This window comes from Cetorhinus maximus, chromosome 9 (genome assembly GCF_964194155.1).
Source record: "Cetorhinus maximus chromosome 9, sCetMax3.hap1.1, whole genome shotgun sequence".
Lineage (NCBI taxonomy): Eukaryota > Metazoa > Chordata > Chondrichthyes > Lamniformes > Cetorhinidae > Cetorhinus > Cetorhinus maximus.
Genome location: NC_135887.1, coordinates 51,501,961 through 51,526,522, shown reverse-complemented (window position 1 = coordinate 51,526,522; position 24,562 = coordinate 51,501,961). Strand labels below are relative to the sequence as shown.

General features: G+C 45.3%; 1 protein-coding gene across 1 annotated transcript in view; it reads left to right on the top strand.

Annotated features, from left to right (window-relative positions):
- LOC144684649 (protein spinster homolog 3-like) overlaps positions 1-24,562 on the top strand; it is a 130,173-nt gene that overhangs the window by 79,505 nt on the left and 26,106 nt on the right. The window contains exon 11 of the mRNA XM_078548715.1: positions 1,793-1,964. Coding sequence (XP_078404841.1) covers positions 1,793-1,964 — 172 coding nt within the window. The remainder of the gene's footprint in view (positions 1-1,792; positions 1,965-24,562) is intronic.

The window sequence follows — 24,562 nt, the reverse complement described above, 5'->3', positions numbered from 1 at the left end:
CTAGTAATGCTGGGATACTAGTTGAGTGACAATACCACTGTGCCACCGCCTCCCCCAATCTCCCAATCAACATCAGTAAAACATCTGCAAATATTTTCATTGCTGTTTGTGGGAGCTTGCTGTGCACAAATTAGCTGTCAGGCTCCCTGCAAAGCCTTCCATAGACTATTTCAAAAATACTTCTGTGGCTGTAAAGTGTTTTGGGGTGTCTTTGGGTTGAGAAAAGTGCAACGTTAATATTAATGCAAGTATTTCTTTAGGATCATTTTAATTCTATGCATCAAAGACAACCTGCAGTATGATCTTGAGTTATGGCTTGAATGCTGATGAGGTGTATGTGAGAGGCTCCCAGTTTAACGCCCAGTCTGTGCTGAGCCAGGGCAGCCAATTAGAAAGACTTGCACTTATATAGCACCTTTCACAACCTCAGGATATCCCAAAGCACTTTACAGCCAATGAAGTACTTTGGAAGTATAGTCACCTTTGCAATGTAGGAAACTTGGCAGCCAATTTGTGCACAGCAAGCTCCCACTACAGCAATGTCATAACAACCAAATAACCTGTTGTTTGAGGAATAAACACTGATTGGGACACTAGAGAGATCTCGTCCTCCACCTGAGAGAGACACAACTTCAATTTAACGTCCTATCGAAAAGATAGCACCTCCAGCTGTGCAGCACTCCCTCAGTACTGCATTGGAGTGTCAGCCTTGGTTTTTGTGTTCAAGTCTTGGAGTGGGATTTGAACCCATGACTTAGAGGTGAGAGTGCTACCCACTGAACCAGAGCTAAAACTGCTCCACTGTCAGGTAGCAAGTTGCCACTCCTAATGTCTGACAGTAATTCTGGCTGGAAAATGGGAGTATCCATGGAATAATACTCAACTCTGACACTGCCGCCTTGATCCAATACCCTGCTAACATAAGCTAAGATTTATTAGGTACTGATGATTGACTTTCACCTGATGTCGCCAATGGCCATTTGGAATAATCCAGAAACAAGAAGGCAAAGGCCTTTGCAGCCAGCATGTCTTTGGTTGAGTTTGAAGTGTGTGGCACAATTCAATCCCAGACTTTCTTGTGAATCACAATCTGTATGATCACTGCTCCTTTAACAGATGGAGGTACTTATGTCCCAGTCCGAGAGTGCAGGTGACCACAGAGCTTTACCTCTTCCTCTGTAGGGGCAGAGGGGAGAAATTGCTTTGCGAAAATAATTGGTGACCATCTGAGCACAAGTAGAGGAGTGATTGACTGAACAATATGTAAAGGAACATTGGGAACAGGAGGAGGCCTTTTAGCCCCTCGAGCCTGCAATTCAATCACACCATGGCTGATCTGCACCTCAACAACAGTTACCCATCTTTACTCCAGCCTAGTCCCGGTGATACCACCCACCACCCATCCACCCCGCCCACCACCCTTTCCTTCACATCCACTTCCATCGATGATCGCACTTGAGGACTGCATGCACTCCCAGCAGCGGCCACTGGGACCGGAAAGCTGCCAGCCATTTCATCGGCCAGTAGCTGTCAGACAGCTGTTTAATTGCTGTGTAGTGAGCTGGCCAAGCGGGGGCAGGCTCAGCTCCAACTTTGACACAGGGGGCAAGGGCCCTGCTCCACCTCCCCCCATAAAATCCAACCCCTCATGTGTAGGGTGAGCTGCCACAGTTGGATAAAACAGATGATCTCCAGACTGAGGGGGCAGCAGTGAGCACTTCCAGTCCTCAATAGAAACAGCTGAAAAGCACTTAGTGCATAAGATGATTAATTGTGATTCACCTGTACACAGATCTCCGATGCTATCCGGATGACACATCCAACATCAAGCCATTGGAAGTTTGTAAGCCTGCAATATGCTTTCCTGCTATGCCCCTTCATTGCCGTTGTTGGAGGAGCCTTATTCCTTTGGACTGCTAACCATCTAGAGGAGGACCGAATAAAAGCAACACAGAAAATTCAAGGTAATGATTCACCTGGGTTAAAAGAGTTAAATTATGAGGTTGGGTATGATGACGGTTATGATTGTTAGAGGTCAATCATCTCAGCCCCAGGACACCGCTGCTGGAGTTCCTCAGGGTAGTGTCCTAGGCCTAACCATCTTCAGCTGCTTCATCAATGACCTTCCATCCATCATAAGGTCAGAAGATGTTCGCTGATGATTGCACAATGTTCAGCACCATTCGCAATTCCTCAGATACTGAAGCAGCCAATGTCCAAATGCAGCAAGACCTGGACAACATCCAGGCTTGGGCTGATAAGTTGCAAGTAACATTCGTGCCACATAAGTGCCATGACCAAGACAATGATCATCTCTAACAAGAGAGGGTCTAACCATCACCCCTTGACATTCAATGGCAATACCATCACTGAATCCTCCAGTATCAACATTCTAGAGGTTACCATTGATCAGGAATTGAACTGGACTAGCCATATAAATACTGTGGCTACAAGAGCAGGTCAGAGGCTAGGGAACTTGCGGCAAGTAACTCACCTCCTGACTCTCCAAAGCCTGTCCACCATCTGCAAGGCATAAGTCAGGAGTGTGATGGAATGCCCCCCACTTGCCTGGATGAGTGCAGCTCCAACTACACTCAAGAAGGTCGACACCATCCATCTCTCTTAACTGGCACCCCATTCTCCACCTTAAACATTCACTCCCTCCACTACAGATGCACCATGGCAGCAGTGTGTACCATCTACAAGATGCACTGCACCAACTCACCAAGGCTCCTTAGGCAGCGCCTTCCAAACCTGTGACTCCTATCACCTGGAAGGACAAGGGCAGCAGATGAATGGGAACACGAACACCTGGAAGTTCCCCTCCAAGTCACTCACCATCCCGACTTGGAAATATATCGCCGTTCCTTCACTGTTGCTGGGTCAAAATCCTGGAACCCTCCCTAACAGCACTGTGGGTGTACCTACACCATATGGACTGCAGCGGTTCAAGAAGGCAGCTCACCACCACCTTCTCAAGGGCAATTAGGGATGGGCAATAAATGCTGGCCCAGCCGGTGACGCCCACATCCCACAAACAAATAAATTAAAAGCTTTTGGCTGGTCTCGTTTTCCTTGAATAAAACAGATTGCGGAGTGATCTAACTGAGGCTTTAAGATGATTAAAGCATGGGGAGGTGATGGCGTAGTCGGTATTGCCGCTGGACTATCTGGAGATCTGGGTTCGAATCCTGCCACAGCAGATGTTGTAAAAACCCATCTGGTTCACTAATGTCCTTAAGGGAAGGAAATCTGCCATCCTGACCTGGTCTGGCCTACTTGTGACTCCAGACCCACAGACTCTTAAACACCCTCTGAAATGGCCTAGCAAGCCACTCAGTTGTATCAAGCCACTACAAAGTCACAAAAAAGGAATGAAACTGGACGGACCACCTGACATTGACCTAGGCACCGGAAACGACAGCGGCAATCTCAGCCCTGTCGATCCAGCAAAGTCCTCCTTACTAACATCTGGGGGCTAGTGCCAAAATTGGGAGAGCTGTCTCACAGACTAGTCAAGCAACAGACTGACATAGTCAGCCTCACGGAATCATATCTTACAGATAATGTCCCAGGCACCACCATCCCTGAGTATGTCCTGTCCCACCGGCAGGACAGGCCCAGCATAGGTGGCAGCACAGTGGTATACAGTCAGGAGGGAGTTGCCCTGGGTGTCCTCGACATCGACTCTGGACCCCATGAAATCTGATGGCATCAGGTCAAACATGGTCAAGGAAACCTCCTACTGATTACCACATACTGCCCTGAGCTGATGAATCAGTGCTCCTCCATGTCGAACACCACTTGGAGGAAGCACTGAGGGTGGCGCAGAATGTACTCTGGGTGGGGGACATCAATGGTAGCACCACTACTGACCAAGCTGGCCAAGTCCTAAAGGACATAGCTGCTAGACTGGGTCTGTGGCAGGTGGTGAAGGAACCAATGAGAGAGGAAAACATACTTGACCTCATCCTCATCAACCTGCCTGCTGCAGATGCATCTGTCCATGACAGTATCAGTGGGAGTGATCACCGCACAGTCCTTGTGGAGGTGAAATCCTGCCTTCAAATTGAGGATACCCTCCAACATGTTGTGTGGCACTACCACCGTGCTAAATGGGATAGATTTCGAACCGATCTAGCAACTCAAGACTGGGCATTCATGAGGCGCTGTGGGCCATCAGCAGCAGCAGAATTGTACTCGAACACAATCTGTAACCTCATGGCCCGGCATATCCCCCACTCTACCATTACCATCAAGCCAGGAGATCAACCCTGGTTCAATGAAGAGTGCAGGAGGGCATGCCAGGAGCAACACCAGGCAAAGCTAAAAATGAGGTATCAACCTGGTGAAGCTATAACATAGGACTACTTGTGTGCCAAACAGCATAAGCACCGGATCATAGACAGAGCTAAGCGATCTCACAACCAACGGATCAGATCTAAACTCTGCAGTCCTGAAACATTCAGTTGTGAATGGTGGTGGACAATTAAACAATTCACTGGAGGAAGAGGCTCCACAAATATCCCCATCCTCAATGATGGAGGAGCTCAGCAGATCAGTGCAAAAGATAAGACTGAAGCATTTGCTACAATTTTCAACCAGAAGTGCCGAATGGATGATCCATCTTGGACTCCCCCGGAGGTCCCCAGCATCACAGATGCCAGTCTTCAGCCAATTCGATTCATTCCATGTGATATCAAGAAATGGCTGAAGGTACTAGATAGTGCAAAGGCTATGGGCCCTGACAATATTCCGGCAATAGTCCTGAAGACTTGTGCTCCAGAACTTGCTGCGCCGCTAGCCAAGCTGTTCCAGTACAGCTACAACACTGGCATCTACCCGGCTATGTGGAAAATTGCCCAGGTATGTCCTGTACACAAAAAGCAGGACAAATCCAACTTGGCCAATTACCGCCCCATCAGTCTACTCTCGATCATCAGTAAAGTAATGGAAGGTGTCATCAACAGTGTGATCAGGCGGCACCTACTTAGCAATAACCTGCTCACTGATGCCCATTTTGGGTTCTGCCAGGGCTACTCAGCTCCTGACCTCATTACAGCCTTGGTTCAGACATGGACAAAAGAGCTGAACTCCCGAGGTGAGGTGAGAGTGACTGCCCTTGACATCAAGACTGCATTTGATCGAGTGTGGCATCAAGGAACCCTAGCAAAACTGGAGTCAATGGGAATCAAGGGGAAAACTCTCCGTTGGTTGGAGTCATACCTAGCACAAAGGATGATGGCTTTGGTTGTTGGAGGTCAGTCATCTAAGCTCCAGGACATCACTGCAGGAGTTCCTCAGGGTAGTGTCCTTGGCCCAATCATCTTCAGCTGCTCCATCAATGACCTTCCTTCCACCATAAGGTCAGAAGTGGGGATGTTTGCTGATGATTACACAATGTTCAGCACCATTCGTGACTCCTCAGATACTGAAGCAGTCCATGGCCAAATGCAGCAAGACCTGGACAATATCCAGGCATAGGCTAACAAGTGGCAAGTAACATTCACGCCACACAAGTGTCAGGCAATGACCATCTCCAACAAGAGAGAACCCAACCATCGCCCCTTGATGGTCAATGGCATTACCATCACTGAATCCCCCACTATCAACATCCTGTGGGTTACGATTGACCAGAAACTGAACTGGACAAGCCATATAAATACTGTAGCCACAAGAACAGGTCAGATGCTAGGAATCGTGCGATGAGTAACTCACCTCCTGACTCTCCAAAGTCTGTCCACTATCTACAAGGCACAAGTCAGGAGTGTGATGAAGTACTCTCCACTTGCCTTGACTAGTGCAGCTCCCACAACACTCAAAAAGCTTGACACTGTCCCGGGCAAAGCAGCCCGCTTGATTGGCACCACACCCACAAGCATTCACTACCTCCACCACTGACGCACAGTAGCAGCAGTGTGTACCATCTACAAGATGCACACCAGGAATTCACCAAGCCCCCTTCGACAGCACCTTCCAAACCCATGACCACTACCAACTAGAAGGACAAGGGCAGCAGATAGATGGGGACACCACCACCTGGGAGTCCTCCTTCAAGTCATTCACCATCCAGACTTGGAAATATATCGCAGTTCCTTCACTGTCGCTGGATCAAAATCCTGGAACTCCCTCCCTAACAGCACTGTGGGTGTACCTACACCACATGGACTGCAGTGGTTCAAGAAGGCAACTCACCATCACCTTCTTAAGGGCAACTAGGGATGGGCAATAAATGCTGGCCCAGCCAGTGAAGCCCACATTCCATGAATAAATTTTTTAAAACTACTCCCATTGAGCAAGAGGACATAACCTTACAATTAGAGCCATTCGGGATGATAGCAGGATACACTTCTTCACACAGAGGGCACTGGAAACCTGGAGCTCTCTCCACCAAAAAGCTGTGGTTCAGTTGAAAATTTCAAACTGAGATTGATAGATTTTTATTCGGCAAGAGTATTAAGGCTTATAAAATTGACATTAGGTAGATGGAGTTAAGATACAGATCAACCATGATCTGATTGAATGTTGGTACAAGCTCGAAGGGCTGAATTGCCTCCTCCTGTTCTAATGTTCCTTGGTATCCTTATACTGGCTTCAACATGAATGTGAGTAGGAGCTGCTGCTCTCTCTTATGACATTGAGAAAGAAGAAAATCAGCTTCTAGACACTTTGGATGGAAAATTGGGCTCTATAACGCAGCCTGTTTTCAGCTCTACGGAAGCCCTGAAGTGCTAAAAATGGTGCGGATCCACTTCTGGTGCAGACCGTGTTAATCATCACTCTGAAGGGACAGAGTGTATTGCTGACAATACAAAGATAGGTAGGAAAGGAAGTTGTGAAGAGGACAGAAAGAGCCTACAAGTGATAATAGATAGATAAAGTTAGCAGGTAAAAATTGGCAGATGGAGTATAATGTGGGAAAATACAAGATTTTTCACTTAGAAAGAATAGAAAATCAGAATATCATTCAAATGGCAAGAGACTGCAGAATGCTGTGGTACAGAGGGATCTGGGTGTCCTTGTACATGAATCAAACAGTTAGCATACAGGTCCAGCAGTAACAAGTGAAGAGATCACTCAGAGGGCACATGCTGTTCCACCCTATATTATAACCTCTAAAATGCACACGTAGGAACATAGGAGCAGGAGTAGACCATTCGACCCTTCACCATTTGATAAGATCATTGCTGATTTTATTGTGGTCTCAACTTCACTTTCCTGTCTGCCCCTGTAACCCTTGACTCCCTTGTCTATCAAAAATCTATCCAACTCAGCCTTGAATCTATTCAATGACCCAGCCTCCACTGCTTTCTGGGGAAGAGAATTTCACACCCTCTGAGAGCAAAAAATTCTCCTCACCTCTGTCTTAAAAGGGAGACCTCTTAATTTTAAGCTGTGTCCCCTAGTCTTCCCTACAAGGGGATACATCAGTGCTAGTACTTGAGCTGGTGGCTGCTTCTTCCATAGACATCAGCTTTTGCTCTTGTGCTTCAGCCCTGGCTGCACTGACTTCTAGGCAGCAGCTCTTGGGCATCTGAAAACATAAAAGACACAGGGGGAGGTTTGGGGTAAGGAAGGGGGCTGGTGGGGGAAAGCAAAAGGTGAATGGCCACACCATCTGCAGCTTGCATTTCATACCAGTTTGCAGGATGAGGGTGGAGTAGGATTTGTGCAGGAACACACCCTCATCCTGGATGGTTCCAGTGATGCTGGTTGCAAAGGTCTCAGTGACTGCTGCGCCAATAATTCAGAGAATTGCTTGACCTGGCTAGCTCTTTGCCACTTCCTTCTCGTATATGCCACCTTATCCTGCAGTCTGTAGGATGTGGGTGAGAGTCTGGCAGCAGTGGTCAGTGTGTGAGGGTGAGGAGGAGTATATGAATATTAGGCATGATCTCTGATTGCCTGAGATTGCTGATGGCTGAGTGGTGAGGGTGTGATGCATTGAGCTGTGTGTGAGGCTGGCGGTGTGCGGTGGGTAGGAGATGGCATTTGCACATGCATTCACTGACCTTGACCATTCTTGAGAGATTGTTGAACTCTTTGCAGCACTGCAGCCAGGTCCTTGGGGCCAAACTCTTTGCAGTGACCTCTATGGATACTTTCACCATTTTGTTTGCCTGATGGCCCCCATGCGGAAACATGACCTCTTGACTCTTTTCCAATGGGAAAGCAGCCCAAATTTTCCATACTGCCTGCGTAACCTCGATTGGGTGCAGGGTAATCGCACTTTGCGATCCCCATGCCGGAGAACCAACCATATCATATTTGTAAGCCTTTAAATCGTAGAAATGACTGTGTTAAGGAGGCCATTTGGCCAATTTTTTGCACTGGTGCTAGCTCTTCAACTGAAGTTGTTCTCTTTAATCCCATTTCTTGCTCTTTTCACCAAATCCTTTTATACCTCTCCTCCTCAAATCCTCACCCAATTCCATTTTAAATGATGTTATAGTCTGTAATGGCTACTTTTGGTAATAAGTTCCTCATTCAAGTAGCCTCCTATGTGAAAACATTGCTTATCATTTCCCCCTTTACGTGATTAGCTGTCGTCAGTCTCTGTCCCCATGATACAGATTTTCTAACCAACAGAAAGTATTGTTCATAACTCCAAAAATCTCATACATCCCTGTAACTTCCTTTTTCTCAATAATCTTGAATAACCTTTTAAGTTTTAAGGTAAATATTTCTAGCCTAGAGTCTATCCTCCCTCCTGCTGTTGTTACCTGCTGAGTTTTGGACCGTCATTCAGTGATCTGCTGCTTTCTCAGTTTTGTTTTGCTGCTATCTGGGTCCTGGCCAGATATCCACTTTCCCCTGGGTTGAAGTCCATTACTTCATAAATCTTATAACGGTGTCGAACTTTGCTGCTGTTTTGTAGATTCTGTTTGCTCCTGGGCCGGCTTGATGACATGTGCTAACTGGAGGATCAGGTGACTGAATCCTAAAACTCTCCTCCACTGAGGTCCTCCTCAGGTCATACCCGGGTTTGTTCGCAGAATCACAGAATTGTTACAGTGCAGAGGGAGGCCATTCGGCCCATCTTGTCTGCACCAGCTCTCAGAATGAGCAACTCACCTTGTGCCATTCTCCCGCCTTCTCCCTGTAACCCTGCACATTCTTCCTTTTCAGATAACAGTCTAATTCCTTTTTGAATGCTTCGATTGAACCCTCTCAGATAGTGCACACCTCCCCTTTTTATTTATTCTTTTATGGGATGTAGGCGTCGCTGGCAAGGCCAGCATTTGTTGCCCATCCTGAACTGCCCTTGAACTGAACATTTCAGAGGGCAGTTAAGAGTCAACTCCATTGTTGTATCATGTGATCACTGTGATGGTGGAAGTCTATCTAGATGGACTGTGCTGTTAATCTGCTTGCAAATCCTACATTCTAGTCTCTGACCTGCTGTTAATTGGATCCCAAGCTAGATGGTGAACTATCAAACTAGATGCAAATCCAGTTCTTGATAATCAGTTTATTTACAGAATGCAGCATTAGATCCCACTGCCTTCTGCCTGCTACCCCTCCCCCGTGTCCCAGCAGTCTCTCATTATACTCTTCTGAGTATACCAGTAACACAAATAAACTAATTAACAAATAAGTTCATTTCTTTAAGTTAATTTGTTAATTTAACAAGTTAACAGCCCCTTAAAGGGGCACTATAATAAAAATCAAAACTTTAGAAGAAACTTATTTAAATTAATATAATATTTGGGGTGCGGGTTAGGGCGAGATGATGCATTCCAGTCCCCGTGGCGCCCACTGGTCACAGGAGGCCTCAAGCGTATCGGCATACACAGCATGCTCCCTCTCCAAGGACACCCGGATGAGGATGTAACCTCAGAAGACAGGCAGGCAGCCAGAACAAATGAACCCCTCAATCACCCGCTGCCTGGATCTGTTTATGGCTACATTGGCCGGGCATTCTCCCTTAATACTCTTTGGGCATGTCAGTCAGGTAAAATGGACTAATTAAAAAATAAACCAATTAAACAAATTGACAGCCCCTTAAAGGGGCACTGTAACAAAAGACAAAACTTTAAAGTAAACTTATACAATTGAATTAAAATGTTGTTTTGGGGGCTGATGAAGCACACCAGCCCCCGCGGTGTCCACCGGTCGTGGAAGCAGTCTCTTTTTATCCTCTTTTGATCAAGTCGCATTAATAAATGGGCAAATTAACAATTTAACAAATTTAAGACAAAAGTCTTAAAGGAAAAGTATCAAATCAAAATAAAATGCCACTTTGGGGGCCAATGATGCACCCAGCCCCCATGATGCCCACCGGTTGCAGAAAGCCTCAAGAGTCTCTTTTATATTCTTACGAGTAAAACAACTGTAAAAAATTAAACTGTAACTAAAGAAAAAAAATTAAAGGAACCTTGCCGAACTAAATTATGATATTGTTTTGGGATATAATGATGCATTCCAGCCCCCGCAATGCCCACCGGTCATGGAAAACTTCAAGAGTTTCTCTTTATACTCTTTCGAGTTATCAACAGCCACAGATTGCAACTCTTTTGAGTACAATCACAGTTCTTAGTTTCCAGGAGTGGGACATGAACCCACAACCCTCTGATTCAAAGGCGAGGGTGCTATGAACTGACAATGCCCTTCACCTGTGTATCTTAACAATATGACTCAAGTCCCATTAATGCCTGCTGCTGCCTCCTTATTATTCTGTTCCTCCACCAGGGATTTTCACATTAGACTTCTCTGGATTCAGTTCCACTGCTGCCGACTGACCTTTCTCCTGCCGAATTCTGCCTGCTTCTTTTTGTCTCGGACTGCTTTCATCCCTCCCCTGGTATACTGGATCTTTTGATGTGTGCTGCTTATCACTGAGGCCAACCCTCACTTCTGCTGGGCCTAATATTTGGCTCAAGGTTCAGTGTCCACACTAACTCCCCTTTCCATTTTCCATATTTTCTCGCAGTATATCCCATCAATACTCTGCCACTCACACAGCCCTGAACCCTATTGTCCTCCACACTTGTCCCCAAACCTGGTCATTAGTTTACTTATGTTCTAAGCTGATACCAAACCATCCGCAAGTCAGCTTCATTCCACCACGGTCTTTGTTATTGTCTACAAGGCACAAGTCAGGATGTGATGGAATACTGTCCACTTGCCTGGATGAGTGCAGCTCCCACAACACTCGAGAAGCTCCACACCATTCAGGACAAAGCAGCCCGCTTGATTGGCAGCTAATCTACCACCTTAACCATTCACTTCCTCCACCACCGACACACACAGGCAGCAGTGTGTACCATCAACATGCACTCCAGCAACATACCAAAGCTCCTTAGACAGCACCTTCCAAACCTGCAACCTCCAACACCTAGAAGGACAAGGGCAGCAAATAGCTGGGAACACCACCACCTGCAAGCTCCCCCCACCAAGGCACTCACCTTCCTGACATGGAAATATATCACCATTCCTTCAGTCGCTGGGTCAAAATCCTGGAAATTCCTTCCGAACAGCACTGTGGGTCTAACTACACCACATGGACTGCAGTAGATCAATAAGGCACCTCATCACCACCTTTTCAAGGGCAATAGGGATGGGCAATAAGTGCTGGCCTAACCCACATCCCGGAAAGAATAAAACAAAACACCCTACTCTAATTTTCAACCAGGACATATCCATACTAACATTTTCCAGCCCTACCTAATTTGAATTTTCATTTTGGCCATTCACATGTACGTTTTGGCTGTCACTCTGGAACCAGAGGCCTTTTCTATCTCTCTCCATCACCAGGACTACCCACTTCCACTTCTGTAATGTCACCCGTCCACAACCCGCTTTAGTTTATCTGCTGTTGAAACCCTCATCCATGCTTTTGTCAGCTGCAGACACAATTATTCCGATGCTCCCTTGGCGAGCCTCCTACTTTCTACCCTCTGGAAACTCTGCTGCATGTATTGTGACTTGCACTGTTCTGTTCACCCATCAGCCCTGTACTGGTTGACCTACATTTTCAAACCCATGTCAACCTTCAGGAGCAGATCAGAGAGGCGGTTGGTGAATGAATATAAAATGGTATGGGAACATGGTGCGTATATCGGGTGAGGATACAGTTCAGAGACTGGTCAACCACAATGGCCTGCTGGAATTGCTATGTACCTCTATGTGATTGTAACCTCTAATTTTCAGGATCATTCCACTGAATCTTCCTTACATCCTTTCCATTCCCCTGGTTGTCAAGTGATTCGGATCAATGTTTTCATAAACATCTCCCAATTTCCATTCCTGATTATAAAATGTCCTTTAGGCACCTGCTGCAGCTCAGTTGGTGGCAGATTTACCTCATAAGGTTTTGGATTCAGGTTCCACTCCAAAAACTTGAGCACAAAATCTGGACTGACACTACAGTGAGGTAGGTACCGAGGGAGTGCTGCATTGTCTGAGGTACCATCCTTTGGTTGCGACATTAATCCGAGGCTTCATTTATCCACTCAGGTGGACATAAGAGATCCTTCGGACTATTCGAATAAGAGCAGGGCAGCTCTCACTGGCATCCTGCCCCTTTAGTTACCACATGTGTTGGCCACGCATAAAAATTTAAGGGGCCTGTGCACTTAAACAAATAGTCCACTCAGCAAAGCAAGGAGGGATGTTGGTGGCATGGTACATATTAGCAAAGAAGGCAGTGATTTTGAGTTTGTACAAGATACTAGTTAGGCTGAACCCAGAGAGTGAGGGGTAGTTCCAAACACTTCATTTTAAGAAGGATATCAGGGAAAGAGAGATAAGGAAGAGTTTGCATTTACATAGCGCCTTTCATGACCACAGGACATCCCAAAGTGCTTCACAGCCAATGAAGTACTTTTAAAGTTTAGTCACTGCTGTAATGTACGAAACACAGCAGCCAATTTGCACACAGCAAGCTCCCACAAATGGCATTAAGACAAACGGCCAGATTATCTGTTTTTTGTGATGAAGGCTGAGGGTTAAATATTGGCCAGGACATTGGCGAGAACTCCTTTGCTTTTCTTCAAAATGGCGCCTTGGGATCTTTCACTCCACCTGAGAGGGCAGACAGTCGTCACAGTTTAATGCCTCATTTGAAAGGCGGTACCTTAACAGTGCAGGACTCCCTCAGTGCTAAAGTCCCTACAATTTTTTTTTTCATTTCGAGTATTTATCCCTTTTGCAAGTTACGATTGAATCTGCTCCCACTGCTCTTTCAGGCAGCGCGTTCCAGATCACCACAACTCGCTGCCTAAAGAAAATTCTCCTCATCTCCTCTCTTGTTCTTTTGCCAGTTATCTGAAATCTGTGTCCTCTAGTTACTGACCCTCTGCTAGTGGGAAAGAAAGAAATATGTTCTAATTTACCAACAGGCGGAATGTGCAATGTGCATGAGAGGTGCTTACGAATTTCATACTTTTAAAGCACATATTCTACATTGGTCTATAATAGATAAAATATACTATATAAAATAGATACAATATTTATATGGAGTTAGACATACTGTATACAGAAACCTGCACTTTAGTGCTTCTCTCTCTCTAGAGTAATTTAAAATATTATTTCTGGGAGGTTCAGTCAACATAAATAATCTAATACACTTATTAAAAGTCGTAGGATCAAAAGAGCTTCATATTGCAACATGCTGCTAGGCTGCAAAGCTGGATTTGTAGAAGGATGTGGTTTGAATCACAAAATGGCCAACGCCAAAACACCCCATTTGGCCCATCAAGCCTGTGGCTACAGAACGTAAGAACATAAGAAATAGGAGCAGGAGAAGGACATTTGGTCCCTTGAGCCTGCTCTACCAGTCAATAGATCATAGCTGATCTGATTGTGGCCTTACTTTCCTGCCTGCCCCACATAATTCTTGACTCCCTTGTCAATAAAAAATCTGTCTCACTCAACCTTTAACATATGTAATGGCCCAGCCTCCGCTGCTCGCTGGGAAGAGAAATGCAAATTTCTCCTCATCTCCATCTTAAATTGAAGACCCCTTATTTTTAAACTGTTCCTCCTAGTTCCAAGTTCCCCCATGAGGGGAAACATCCTCTCAGCATCCACCCTGTCAAGGCCCCTCAGAATATTGTATGTTTCAATAAGATCACCTCATTCTTCTAAAGTCCAACGAGCACAGGCCCAAACTGCTCAACCTTTCCTCATAAGCCAACTGCTTCATCCCAGTAATAAGCCCAGTGAACTTTCTCTAAACTGCATCCAATGCAAGTAATTCCCTCAAGTGAGATGAGCAAAACTGCACATAGTATTATAGAAGAACATAAATAGGCTGGGCAGATAGATGACAAATGCAGTTCAATATAGATAAGTGTCTCCACTCTCCTGCTCTCTTCCCTACCCTTTAATATTCCTCTTTTCAAACAATTAGCCAATTTTTGTTTGATTCGTTTTCAGGATGTGAGGGCTGCTGGCAGGGCTGACAACTAATGTTCATCTCTAACTGGCCTTGAGAAGGTGGTGGTGAGCCACCTCCTTGAACTGCTGCAGTCCACATGGTGTAGGTACACCCACAGTGCAGTTAGGGAGAGAGTTTCAGGATATTGCCCCAGCAACAGTGAAGAAATGGCAATATGTATCTAATTGGAGATGGTATGTGACTTGGAGGGGAACTTAGAAGTGGTTGTGTTCCCATGTTGCCCTTGTCCTACAAGGTGGTAAAGGTCGCGGGTTTGGAAGGAGCTGTTGAAGAAACCATGGAAAATTGCTGCAGTGCAACTCATAGATAGAGCTCACTACAGTCATGGTACAATGGTGGAGGGAATGTTTAAGGTAATGGCTGGAGTGCCTCCCAAGCAGTTTGCTTTGTTCTGCACTGTTGAGCCTCTTGAGTGTTGCAGCTGTACCCATCCAGGCAAATGGAGAGTATTCCATCACCATTCCTGACTTGCCTCTTGTAGATGGTGGAAGTAAGGAGGTGAGTTACTTACCACAGAATACCCAGCCTCTAACTTGTTCTTGTAGTGTTTATAGGGCTATTCAGTTTTTGGTCAATGATGACCTCCAGGATGTTGGTGGTGTGGGATTCAGTGATGATATTGCCATTGACTGTCAAGGGGAGAGTTGGAGATGGTCACTGCCTGACACTTGTGTGGCTGCAATCAGCCCAAGCCTGAATGTTGTCCAGGTCTGGCTGCATGTGGGCATGGATTGAGGAATTGCAAATGAAACCGAACCCTGTGCAATCATTAACAAAAATCCTTATTTCTGACCTTATGATGGAGACAAGTTTGTTGATTAGGCAGCTAAAGATGATCGGGCCCGGGACACTATCGTGAGGAATTCCTGCAGCGATGTCCTGGGACTGAGATGATTTGTCTCCAACATCCTCAGCCATCTTCCTTTGTGCTAGGTATGAGTCCAACCGTTGGAGAATTTTTCCCAGATTCCCATTGACTTTAGTGTTACTTCAGGTCCTTGCAGCTGCTTTGATGTCAAGAGATTCTCAAAAGAATTAATGGGCCTTGATGCACTGATCAGTGGTATTAACACTGATATTAATTCACTTAAAGAAGCTGCCATTAAAATAAATCCAACCAGAGAATCTAGGCTATGGCTTTTGCTTCAAAATAGGTTTGTCACAGAAAATCCCTCATTGTAATCCTACTCTGTAAATAGATTTTTCTCACCCACCCCTTTAATTCTTTATGATTATGTCAAATTTGTACCCTTTCATTATTATCTCACCAGGGAAAACAATCTCCCATTATTTACCTTGTATTTACCCTAACTTCTCAAGCCTTCCTTTGTAAATGTAACTGGTAAGGGCCTAGTGAATCTATGTTGCTCTTTTTCCATTACTATTATCTCCTTCCTGTAATGAGATGGCGGGGGGGGGGGGGGGGTGTGGAGTTGGTTGGTTAGCTCAGTTGGCTAGATGGCTAGGGTGTGATGCACAATGACACCAACAGCATGGGTTCAATCTCCATACTGGCTATGGTAATCATGGAGTGGCGCACCTCAAGCCACGAGTAGTCCAAAATGTTTCTCTGATGGAGAAAGATGAGATGCCTTTGCTCCTTGGAAACTATGGCTAGATGCATGTATCCATAATGAGATGCTCAAAACTGCCTACAATGCTGCAGCCAAACCCAATTCTTGAACTCCAACTTTATGGTCTTGCATTTGTACTTTATAGTCTCTATACAAAAATAAGACTTATTTATCTACTTACAATGGGGAGGCGGTGTTGTGGTAACATCACTGGACTAATAATCCAGAGGCCCACTAATGCTCAGGGGACACAGGTTCAAATCCTACCATGGCAACTGGTGGAATTTAAATTCAGTTAATAAATCAGGAATTGAAAGCTAGTCTCAGTAATGGTGACATGAAACTATCATCAATTGTTATAAAAACCCATCTGGTTCACTCATGTCCTTTAGAGAAAGAAACCTGCTGTCCTTCCCTGGTCTGGCCTACATGCAACTCCAGACCCCACAGCAATGTGGTTGACTCTTAATCCTCTGAAATGGCCTTAGCAAGGCACTCAGTTCAAGGGGCACCTAGGGATGGGCAACAAATGCTGGGCTTGCCAGTGATGCACACATCCCTTAACCGAATAAAGAAAAAAAAATGCCACCTTTAATGGTTCGTATATCTGCATAGCAAGGACCCTCTAGTCCATTTCAAATATGATTTAAGGTTCACTTGTTTCTCTTTGAAGCTTTACATTTCTCTGCATTGAACCATATCTGCCACCAGTCTGCCCTTCCCTCTTGCCTAAGTCTCTCTGTAGTCTCAGCCATTAAAATTAGATACATTAAAATTGTTGGACTGTAATCTGGGTGGGCTGCTTTAAACTGCCTGCCTAACATTATGGTGCACAGCTCTTACATGAGATGCAGAACGCTGAGAGCATAAACGCAGAAAATAATCCAGATAACTGTACTTTGATCCAGTTTTCCTCCTGCCACTCATAGCCCAGAGGATCATTTCACATGACAGCTGAGAGTATAAAAGCCCCAATAGGTGGTGCAGGAGTTATTGTACTGACCTTTTGCCTCTGAGATCCATATCCTGTTCAAACCATTTGACTGAAAAACCCCTCTCTCTATCAGCTGTTGCATGGAAATCTGAGATTATGTTTATATTTGCCTCTCTTTGTGGTTGTACGAAGCATGAATTAAACCTGTGGGATCACTGATCTGGAGTTTTCCATGCTGTCACTGGAAGATGGCCTCCCCATGAACTAACATCCCTCAACTTGATGAACATTACACTTTGATAAGGGTTAAAGGCATTTGGCCAGTCTTTCAATTCTTTCAAAAGTGATTCAACAAGACATTGACATGAACCAGAGTTGGTTACAGCTATTTATCATTGACACTTCACTTCATCAGAAAGTCGGAAGTGGGGATGTTCGCCGATGATTGCACAATTTTCAGCACCATTCGTGACTCCTCAGACACTGATGCAGTCCATGCCCATATGCAGCAAGACCGGGACAGTATCCAGGCTTGGCTGATGAGTGGCATGTAATATTTGCACCATTCAAATGCCAGGCAATGATCATCTCCAACAGGAGAGGATCCAACCATCGCCCCTTGACATTCAATGGCATTACCATCACTGAATCCCTCACTATAAACATCCTTGGGTTACCATTGACCAGCAATTGAACTGGACGAGCCACATAAATACTGTGGCTGCAAGAGCAGGTCAGAGGCTAGGAATCCTGTGGGGAGTAACTCACCTCCTGACTCCCCAAAGCCTGTCCACCATCTACAAGGCACAAGTCAGGAGTGTGATGGAATACTCCCCACTTGCCTGGATGAGTGCAGCTCCAACAGTACTCAAGAAGCTCAACACCATTCAGGACAAAGCAACCCGCTTGATTGGCACCACATCCACAAACATTCACTCCCTCCACCATCTGAGCACAGTGGCAGCAGTGTGTACCATCTACAAGATGCACTGCAGAAACTCACCAAGGCTCCTCCGTCAGCACCTTCCAAACCCATGACCTCTACCATCTAGAAGGACAAGGGCAGCAGATGCATGGGAACACCGCCATCTGCAAGTTCCCCTCCAAGTCACTCACCGTACTGACTTGGAAATATATCGTCGTTCCTTCACTGTCGCTGGGTCAAAATCCTGGAACTCTTTCCCTAACAGCACTGTGGGTGTACCTACACCACATGGACTGCAGCAGCTCAAGAAGGCAGCTCACCACCACCTTCTCAAGGGCAATTTGGGATGGGCAACAAATGTTGACCTAGCCAGCGATGCCCACATCCTGTGAAAGAATTAAAAAAGACACTCACTGATTGATGCAGCCTTTATTGATAGCTGCTGTGACAGCTTTCCATTAGCAATTGAACTCATCAAGCTTGGAGTTGTTAATCTGGTATTGTATACCGGTTGACTGCTTTAAAATCCATGATTGGTAATCGCCAAGTGAATGACCAGCCCTTGACTGCATCTTCCTCCGCTGTGTAGAAGATAAGCTTTGTAGTTTGGACAGAGAGAGAAATCAGTTTAATTATACTGATTCAGTGAGCACAAAGAGTGCAGATGGCATTGCATTCTGTGCCCACATTCAATTAAATAGAACATTGGCATCAATTAAATCCTCACACATTCTGCAGAATATGAAGCATTTATTTGATGGGAATCATCATGTAAAGAACATTTTGTTTCAGTTGGCGAATTAATGTCTCTTTGACATTGTTAAATTGTTTCCAACGACTGGAAAATTCCATAGCCATAGACTTGAATAGAAGTCATTAACACATCCTCATAGTGATGGCACATGATCATAATTAGAGTTTGACTTTGCCAGTCTGCCAGGTACCATACACACCATTGATGCCAAACCCATGTTGTTGGCAGACTGGTTCAGGCACATAAGTTGGAAGACTGCCTTCCCCATTTGCATAACCAAACTAACCAGGCACCCACTGTTGGTTGGACCAGCTTAGTTTTTCTGCTGGCAGCACTTTTATCGAGAGGCAAGCTTCACTTGATGAAAGGCATATTGTCACTGAGTGTCAGCCAGGACCCAATGGGTAACATTCTCACCTCTGAGTCACAAGGTTGTGGGTTTGAGTCCCTCTCTAGAGACTTGACAACATAACCCCGCATGACATTTCAATGCTTCACTGAGGGAACACTGCATTGCCAGAAGTCCCATCTTTCGCATGAAATGTTAAACTGAGGCCTTCCTGCCCTCGCAGGTAGATATGAAAGATCCTATGACACTATTTGAAGAAGAGCAAGGAAGTTCTTCATGGCTAACTTCCTCAACCTCAATCAACATCACTGAAACAGATTATTTGTTCACAATCTCGTTGCTGTTTGTGAAATTTTGCTGTGCATAGATTGGCTGCTCTGTTACAACAGTGTCACATTTCAAAAGTACATCATTGGCTGTGAAGTGCTAGGGTCATGAAAAATATTATAGAAATGCAAGTTCTTCATTTCTTTCCAATGACGACCACAAGGGGACCACATGGGAACATTTAGATTGTTGACTCTTGACAGTATTCCTGCATTGAGAGAAATATGGGGAGAAGGGAGAAGACTTTACAGGCTGGTATTATGAGAGAAGTGGCTGATTTTACTGAATGGAAACCCGCAACTTTTCTCGTGTAATGGATTTTTCCTCCCTAACAGCATCTCATTGGCTGCAGCAGTTCAAGAAGGCAGCTCACCACCACCTTCTCAAGGGCAATTAGGCATGGGCAACAAATACTGGCCTAGCCAGCGATGCCCACATGCCCTAAAAGAATGAACAAAGGGGCAGGGAAATGTAATCAGCATTGCCGGTTAATACTGAGACTCCACTGCTGATCAAAATAAATATTCATAACAAATTAAAATTTTGGATGGTTCCAAGTTCACAGAAGTGTGTTTGTTCCTGAGGTTATGTTCCTGGACTAATAATCTAGAAGGCATGAATCCAGAGCTCAAACCCAATCTTGGCAGTTTGAAAATTTAAATTAACTTTAAAAAGAAACTCTGGAAATAAAAAGCTGATATTAGTAAAAGTCACCATGAAGCTGTAGGATTGTTGTAAAAACCCAACTGGTTCACTGATGTCCCTTAGGAAGGAAATCTGCCGTCCTTACCTGGTCTGGCAAACACGTGACTCCAGATCCACATGAATGTGGTTGACTCTTAAATGCCCTTTGAAATGGCCCAGTTCAAGAGCTTTTAGGATGGGCAACAAATCCTGGCCTTGCCAGCAACACCCACATCCCATGAAAGAATAAAGAAAAAAATACTAGTTTCATATTGGGGACCAAGTTGAACTGGAAGCAAAACAGGTTGTGACTCCCCACCATCTCTCTCACACTCACATACACCCGCACACACTCTTACCTAGCTGTACCTCTCACATCACCACAGTTCAAGTTAACCAGGCAACACTAATTTAAAGTGATTGGCAAAAGAACCAGAGGCGATATGAGGAAAATCTTCTTTACACAGCGAGTAGTTAGAATCTGGAATTCACTGCCTGAGAGTGTGGTGGAGGCAGATTAAATTGGATAATTATCTGAAGAGAAAAGCTTTGCAGGGTAGGAGCAAAGTGGGACTAGCTGATCTGCTCTCACAGAGAGCTGGCATGGACACAATGGACCAAATGGCCTTCTTCTGTGTTGTAACCATGCTATGATTGTATGATTCCGGAGGCAGCTGCCTTGCATTTTGGGCCATGTCACATTCTGCTGATCAATGCTGCCAGGTTCCGTTGGGCACCTGGAGGACCTTTCCCCCTCAGCTGCTTTGCTTTGTTTCCTCGTGCTCTCAAGGTTCTGAACTTCTGACAGCTTGGGGCTCATGGCCATTCCAGCCTCTTGCCAAGCAGCCTTCCTTAACTTGACAGCCCAGTTGGTGACGCAACTGTGGGAGCATTACAACCAAACCTGGTCTTGGCCTAAAAGGCCATTTTCCAGCCGGGATAACAGGATAGCACCTAGCAACAGGAATCCTTGGCAACCACCACCACCCCACCATGCGGTGGGTGGGCTTGCATGCTTCTCTGACCCTGGGAGCTATGCTGGCGGGAGTATGAGTCCTGGTGGGGTCACCCAAGCCAAACAAGTTGGAAGATAGGAGCCAGACTAAAGGCTCCACTAAAGACAGCACTCCCCTGGTGAGAGCTTGTGAGTCAGACTAATAACCTGGACATGGAAAAATGCCTTTCGTTATGGAAACACCCCAAGGCAAGGCAGGTTTATTAAAGACTGGCAAATATAAACATCAACTAGAAATATAAACATCTGTGTCAGCTGTGGTTCTGTGGGTAGCACTATCACCTCTGAGTCAGAAGATTGTGGGTTCAAACCCATTCCATAGACCCGAGCACAAAAACCTAGGCTATGCAATACTGAGGGACTGACTGTTGGTGGTGTGATCTAAGGATGAGACGTTAAACTCATGCCCTATCTGCCCTCTTGGATGGATGTAAAAGAACCTTTGGCATTATTTCAATGAAGAACAGGGTAGTTCTCCTTGGTCAGTGTTTATCTCTCACCCAACATCCAAAACATGATCGGGTCATGAGAACATTGCTGTTTGTGGGAGCTTGCTCAAATTAGCTGCTATCTTTCCTACATTACAACAGTGACTGCACTTTGAAAGTACTTCATTGGCCGTAAAGCACTTTAGGACATACTGTGGGCTTGAAAGGCTCTATATAAATGCAAGTTTTTGCTTTAACTGTGGAGAATTGCGATCTGCTAGAACTAAGATGGGATGACACTCCGAGCAGGGAGAGATTTCTCTGGACAGACAGCAGTGGGTGCACTGGGCTGCTGCTGAGACTCAGAATAATCCAGCAGGCACAACTACTGCTGCTGGCTGCGAATAGCTAACTCAGCACAGACTGGAATCGAACCTGCAACATGGCTAATCTGGGTGGCCTAGTTAAACCAGGCTGCACAATTAGCCAGCAGGAGAACTCTGCCAAACCACAGCACCACAAGACCCAAAGTGATAGTAAATTGAAAGAGTTTAGCCGTTGAGTGAGATACTGGTGTGATTCACTGCACCTGAGGGAGAAATTGAAATTTTTAACCCGTCGTTGGAGAGATGAGGAATGAATTATAATAATAAGCCCCTAGAAATGGCTGACTTGGATGTGAATGACATTCAAAACAAACTCTCTGTATGGTGCCATTTTAGGGCACAGTAGGCTCCTTTAATCAGTGTTTGTCTAAACTAGTGCATCAACAGAAGGTGACAATTAACTTAATTCCGACAGTCAGGTTTCCACGCGCTTAGCACTTTGTAATGCTGCCAGTATTTTTATACATGATGATGAGATGTTTAAAAAAGAACAGACAAACCCAATGAAGAGTGAATGTAAACTCTGTGAAACCTGATCAGAACACAACTTGCAAAGTCTTTAAGTGTTGAGTAACAAACGGACCATTAAAGCAAACCCAGGACAGGTGGAGCTCAAACTGATTCACTCTGCTTGAGCAAGGTTGTGCGAAGAAGAGGTAAAACCCAGAAGGGAAAAAATAGTAAAAACTGAGAAATAAGAATACTGGTCCGAACTGGTCTTGTATACCTTAAACTGGAACACCAGTAAAAACTGGGAAATAAGGGTACTGGTCCGAACTGTTTTTACCTTCAGAGAAATTGGACAGTGAGGTCTACTGTTGCCATAGCTGGAATTTCTTTACCTCACCCCCAGCCCCCCCAAACACACCAAACCACCACCCCTGACACCTACCCACCCACCCCACCTCTGTATGGACTGGTTGTCTGTCTCCTGCCTGCCGTATGCAAATGAATCATAGAATGTTTGAATAGTACAAGATCGAAGGCTATTTGCCCCATCGAGACTCTATTGTGCAAGCTCTATTGAAGAGCAGTCCAGTTTGTCTCACTCCTCCACACTTAGCCCATATCTCTGTAATTTATCCAGTTCCCTTATGAAGGCTGCTACTGAATCTATATCTATCAGGCAGTACATTCCAAACCCTAACTACTTACTGTATAAAAGAGTCTTTCTTCATGCCACCTCTAGTTCTTTTTCCAATCACCTTAAATCTGTTCTCCCCTGGTTATTGCCTTTTCAGCCATTGGAAACTGTTTCTCTTTATTTACCCTGTCTAAACCCTTCATGATTTTAAACACCTCTATCAAATCTTCACTTTGCCTTCTCTGCTCTAACGAGAACAACCCCAGCTTCTCAAGTCTCTCCACATAATCCCTCTCATCCATAAAACCATTCTAGTAAATCTCTTCTGCACCCTCTCCAAAACTTAAAAAGAAATAAAACTTACATTTATATAACTCCTTTCACAACCTCAGGATATCCCAAAGCACTTTACAATCAACAAGGTACTTTTGTAGTGTGGTCGCTGTTGTAATGTAGGAAACACAGTTGCCAATGTGTGCACAGCAAGCTCCCATAAACAGCAATGTGATAAAGACAAGATAATCTGTTTTTGTGTTGTTGATTGAGGGATACATATCAGCCAGGACAACAGGAATAACTCCTCTGCTCTTCTTTGAAATAGTGCCATGGGATCTTTTACATCCACCCGAGAGAAAGGCAGCATCTCCAACAGTGCAGCATTCCCTTAGTACTGAATTGGGGTTTTGGCCTAGATTTTTGTGCTGAAGTTTCTGGGGTGGGTCTTGAACCCACAACCTACTGATTCAGAGGCAAGAGTGTACCAAGTGAACTACAGCTGGCACACATCCACAAAAAGTAGGCCAAATCCAAACCAGCCCCATCAGCCTACTCTTGGCCATCAGTAAAGAGCTGGGGGTGGGGTGTCGCCGACAGTGCTATCAAGTGGAACTTACTCACCCATAGCCTGCTTACCGATGCTCATTTTGGGTCCACCAGGACAACTCAGCTCCAGACCATCCAAACCTGGACAAAAAAGCTGAACTCAAGAGGTGAGGTGACAGTGACATTCTTGACATCATGGCAATATTTGACAGAGTGTGGCGTCAAGGAGCCCTGGCAAAATTCAAGCCATTGGGAATTATGGGAGAACTCTCCTCTGATTGGAGTCATACCTAGCACAAGGGAACATAGTTTTGGTTGTTGGAGGTCAATCATCTCAGTTCCAGGACACCACTGCAGGAGTTCTTCAGGGTAGTGTCCTCAGCCCAACCATCTTCAGCTGCTTCATCAATGACCAACCTTCCATCATAAGGTCAGAAGTGGGGATGTTCGCTGATGATTGCACAATGTTCAACACCATTCACAGCTCCTCAGATACTGATGCAGTCCATGTCCAAATGCAGTAAGACCTGGACAATATCCAGGCTTGGACTGGTAGTGGCAAGTAAATTTTGCCCATATTTGGACCGAGGCTGTAGTGAGGTCTGGAGCCAAGTAGCCCTGGTGGAACCCAAATTGAGCATCAGTGAGCAGGTTATTGTTGTGTAAGTGCCTCATGATAGCACTGTCGATGACGCCTTCCATCACTTTGTTGATGAACGAGAGTAGACTGAGGGGGTGGTAATTGACCGGGTTGGATTTGTCAGGGCCCAAAGCCTTTGCAGTATCCAGTGCCTTCAGCCAATTCTTGATATCACATGGAGTGAATTGAATTGGCTGAAGACTGGCATTTGTGATGCTGGGGACCTTGGGAGGAGG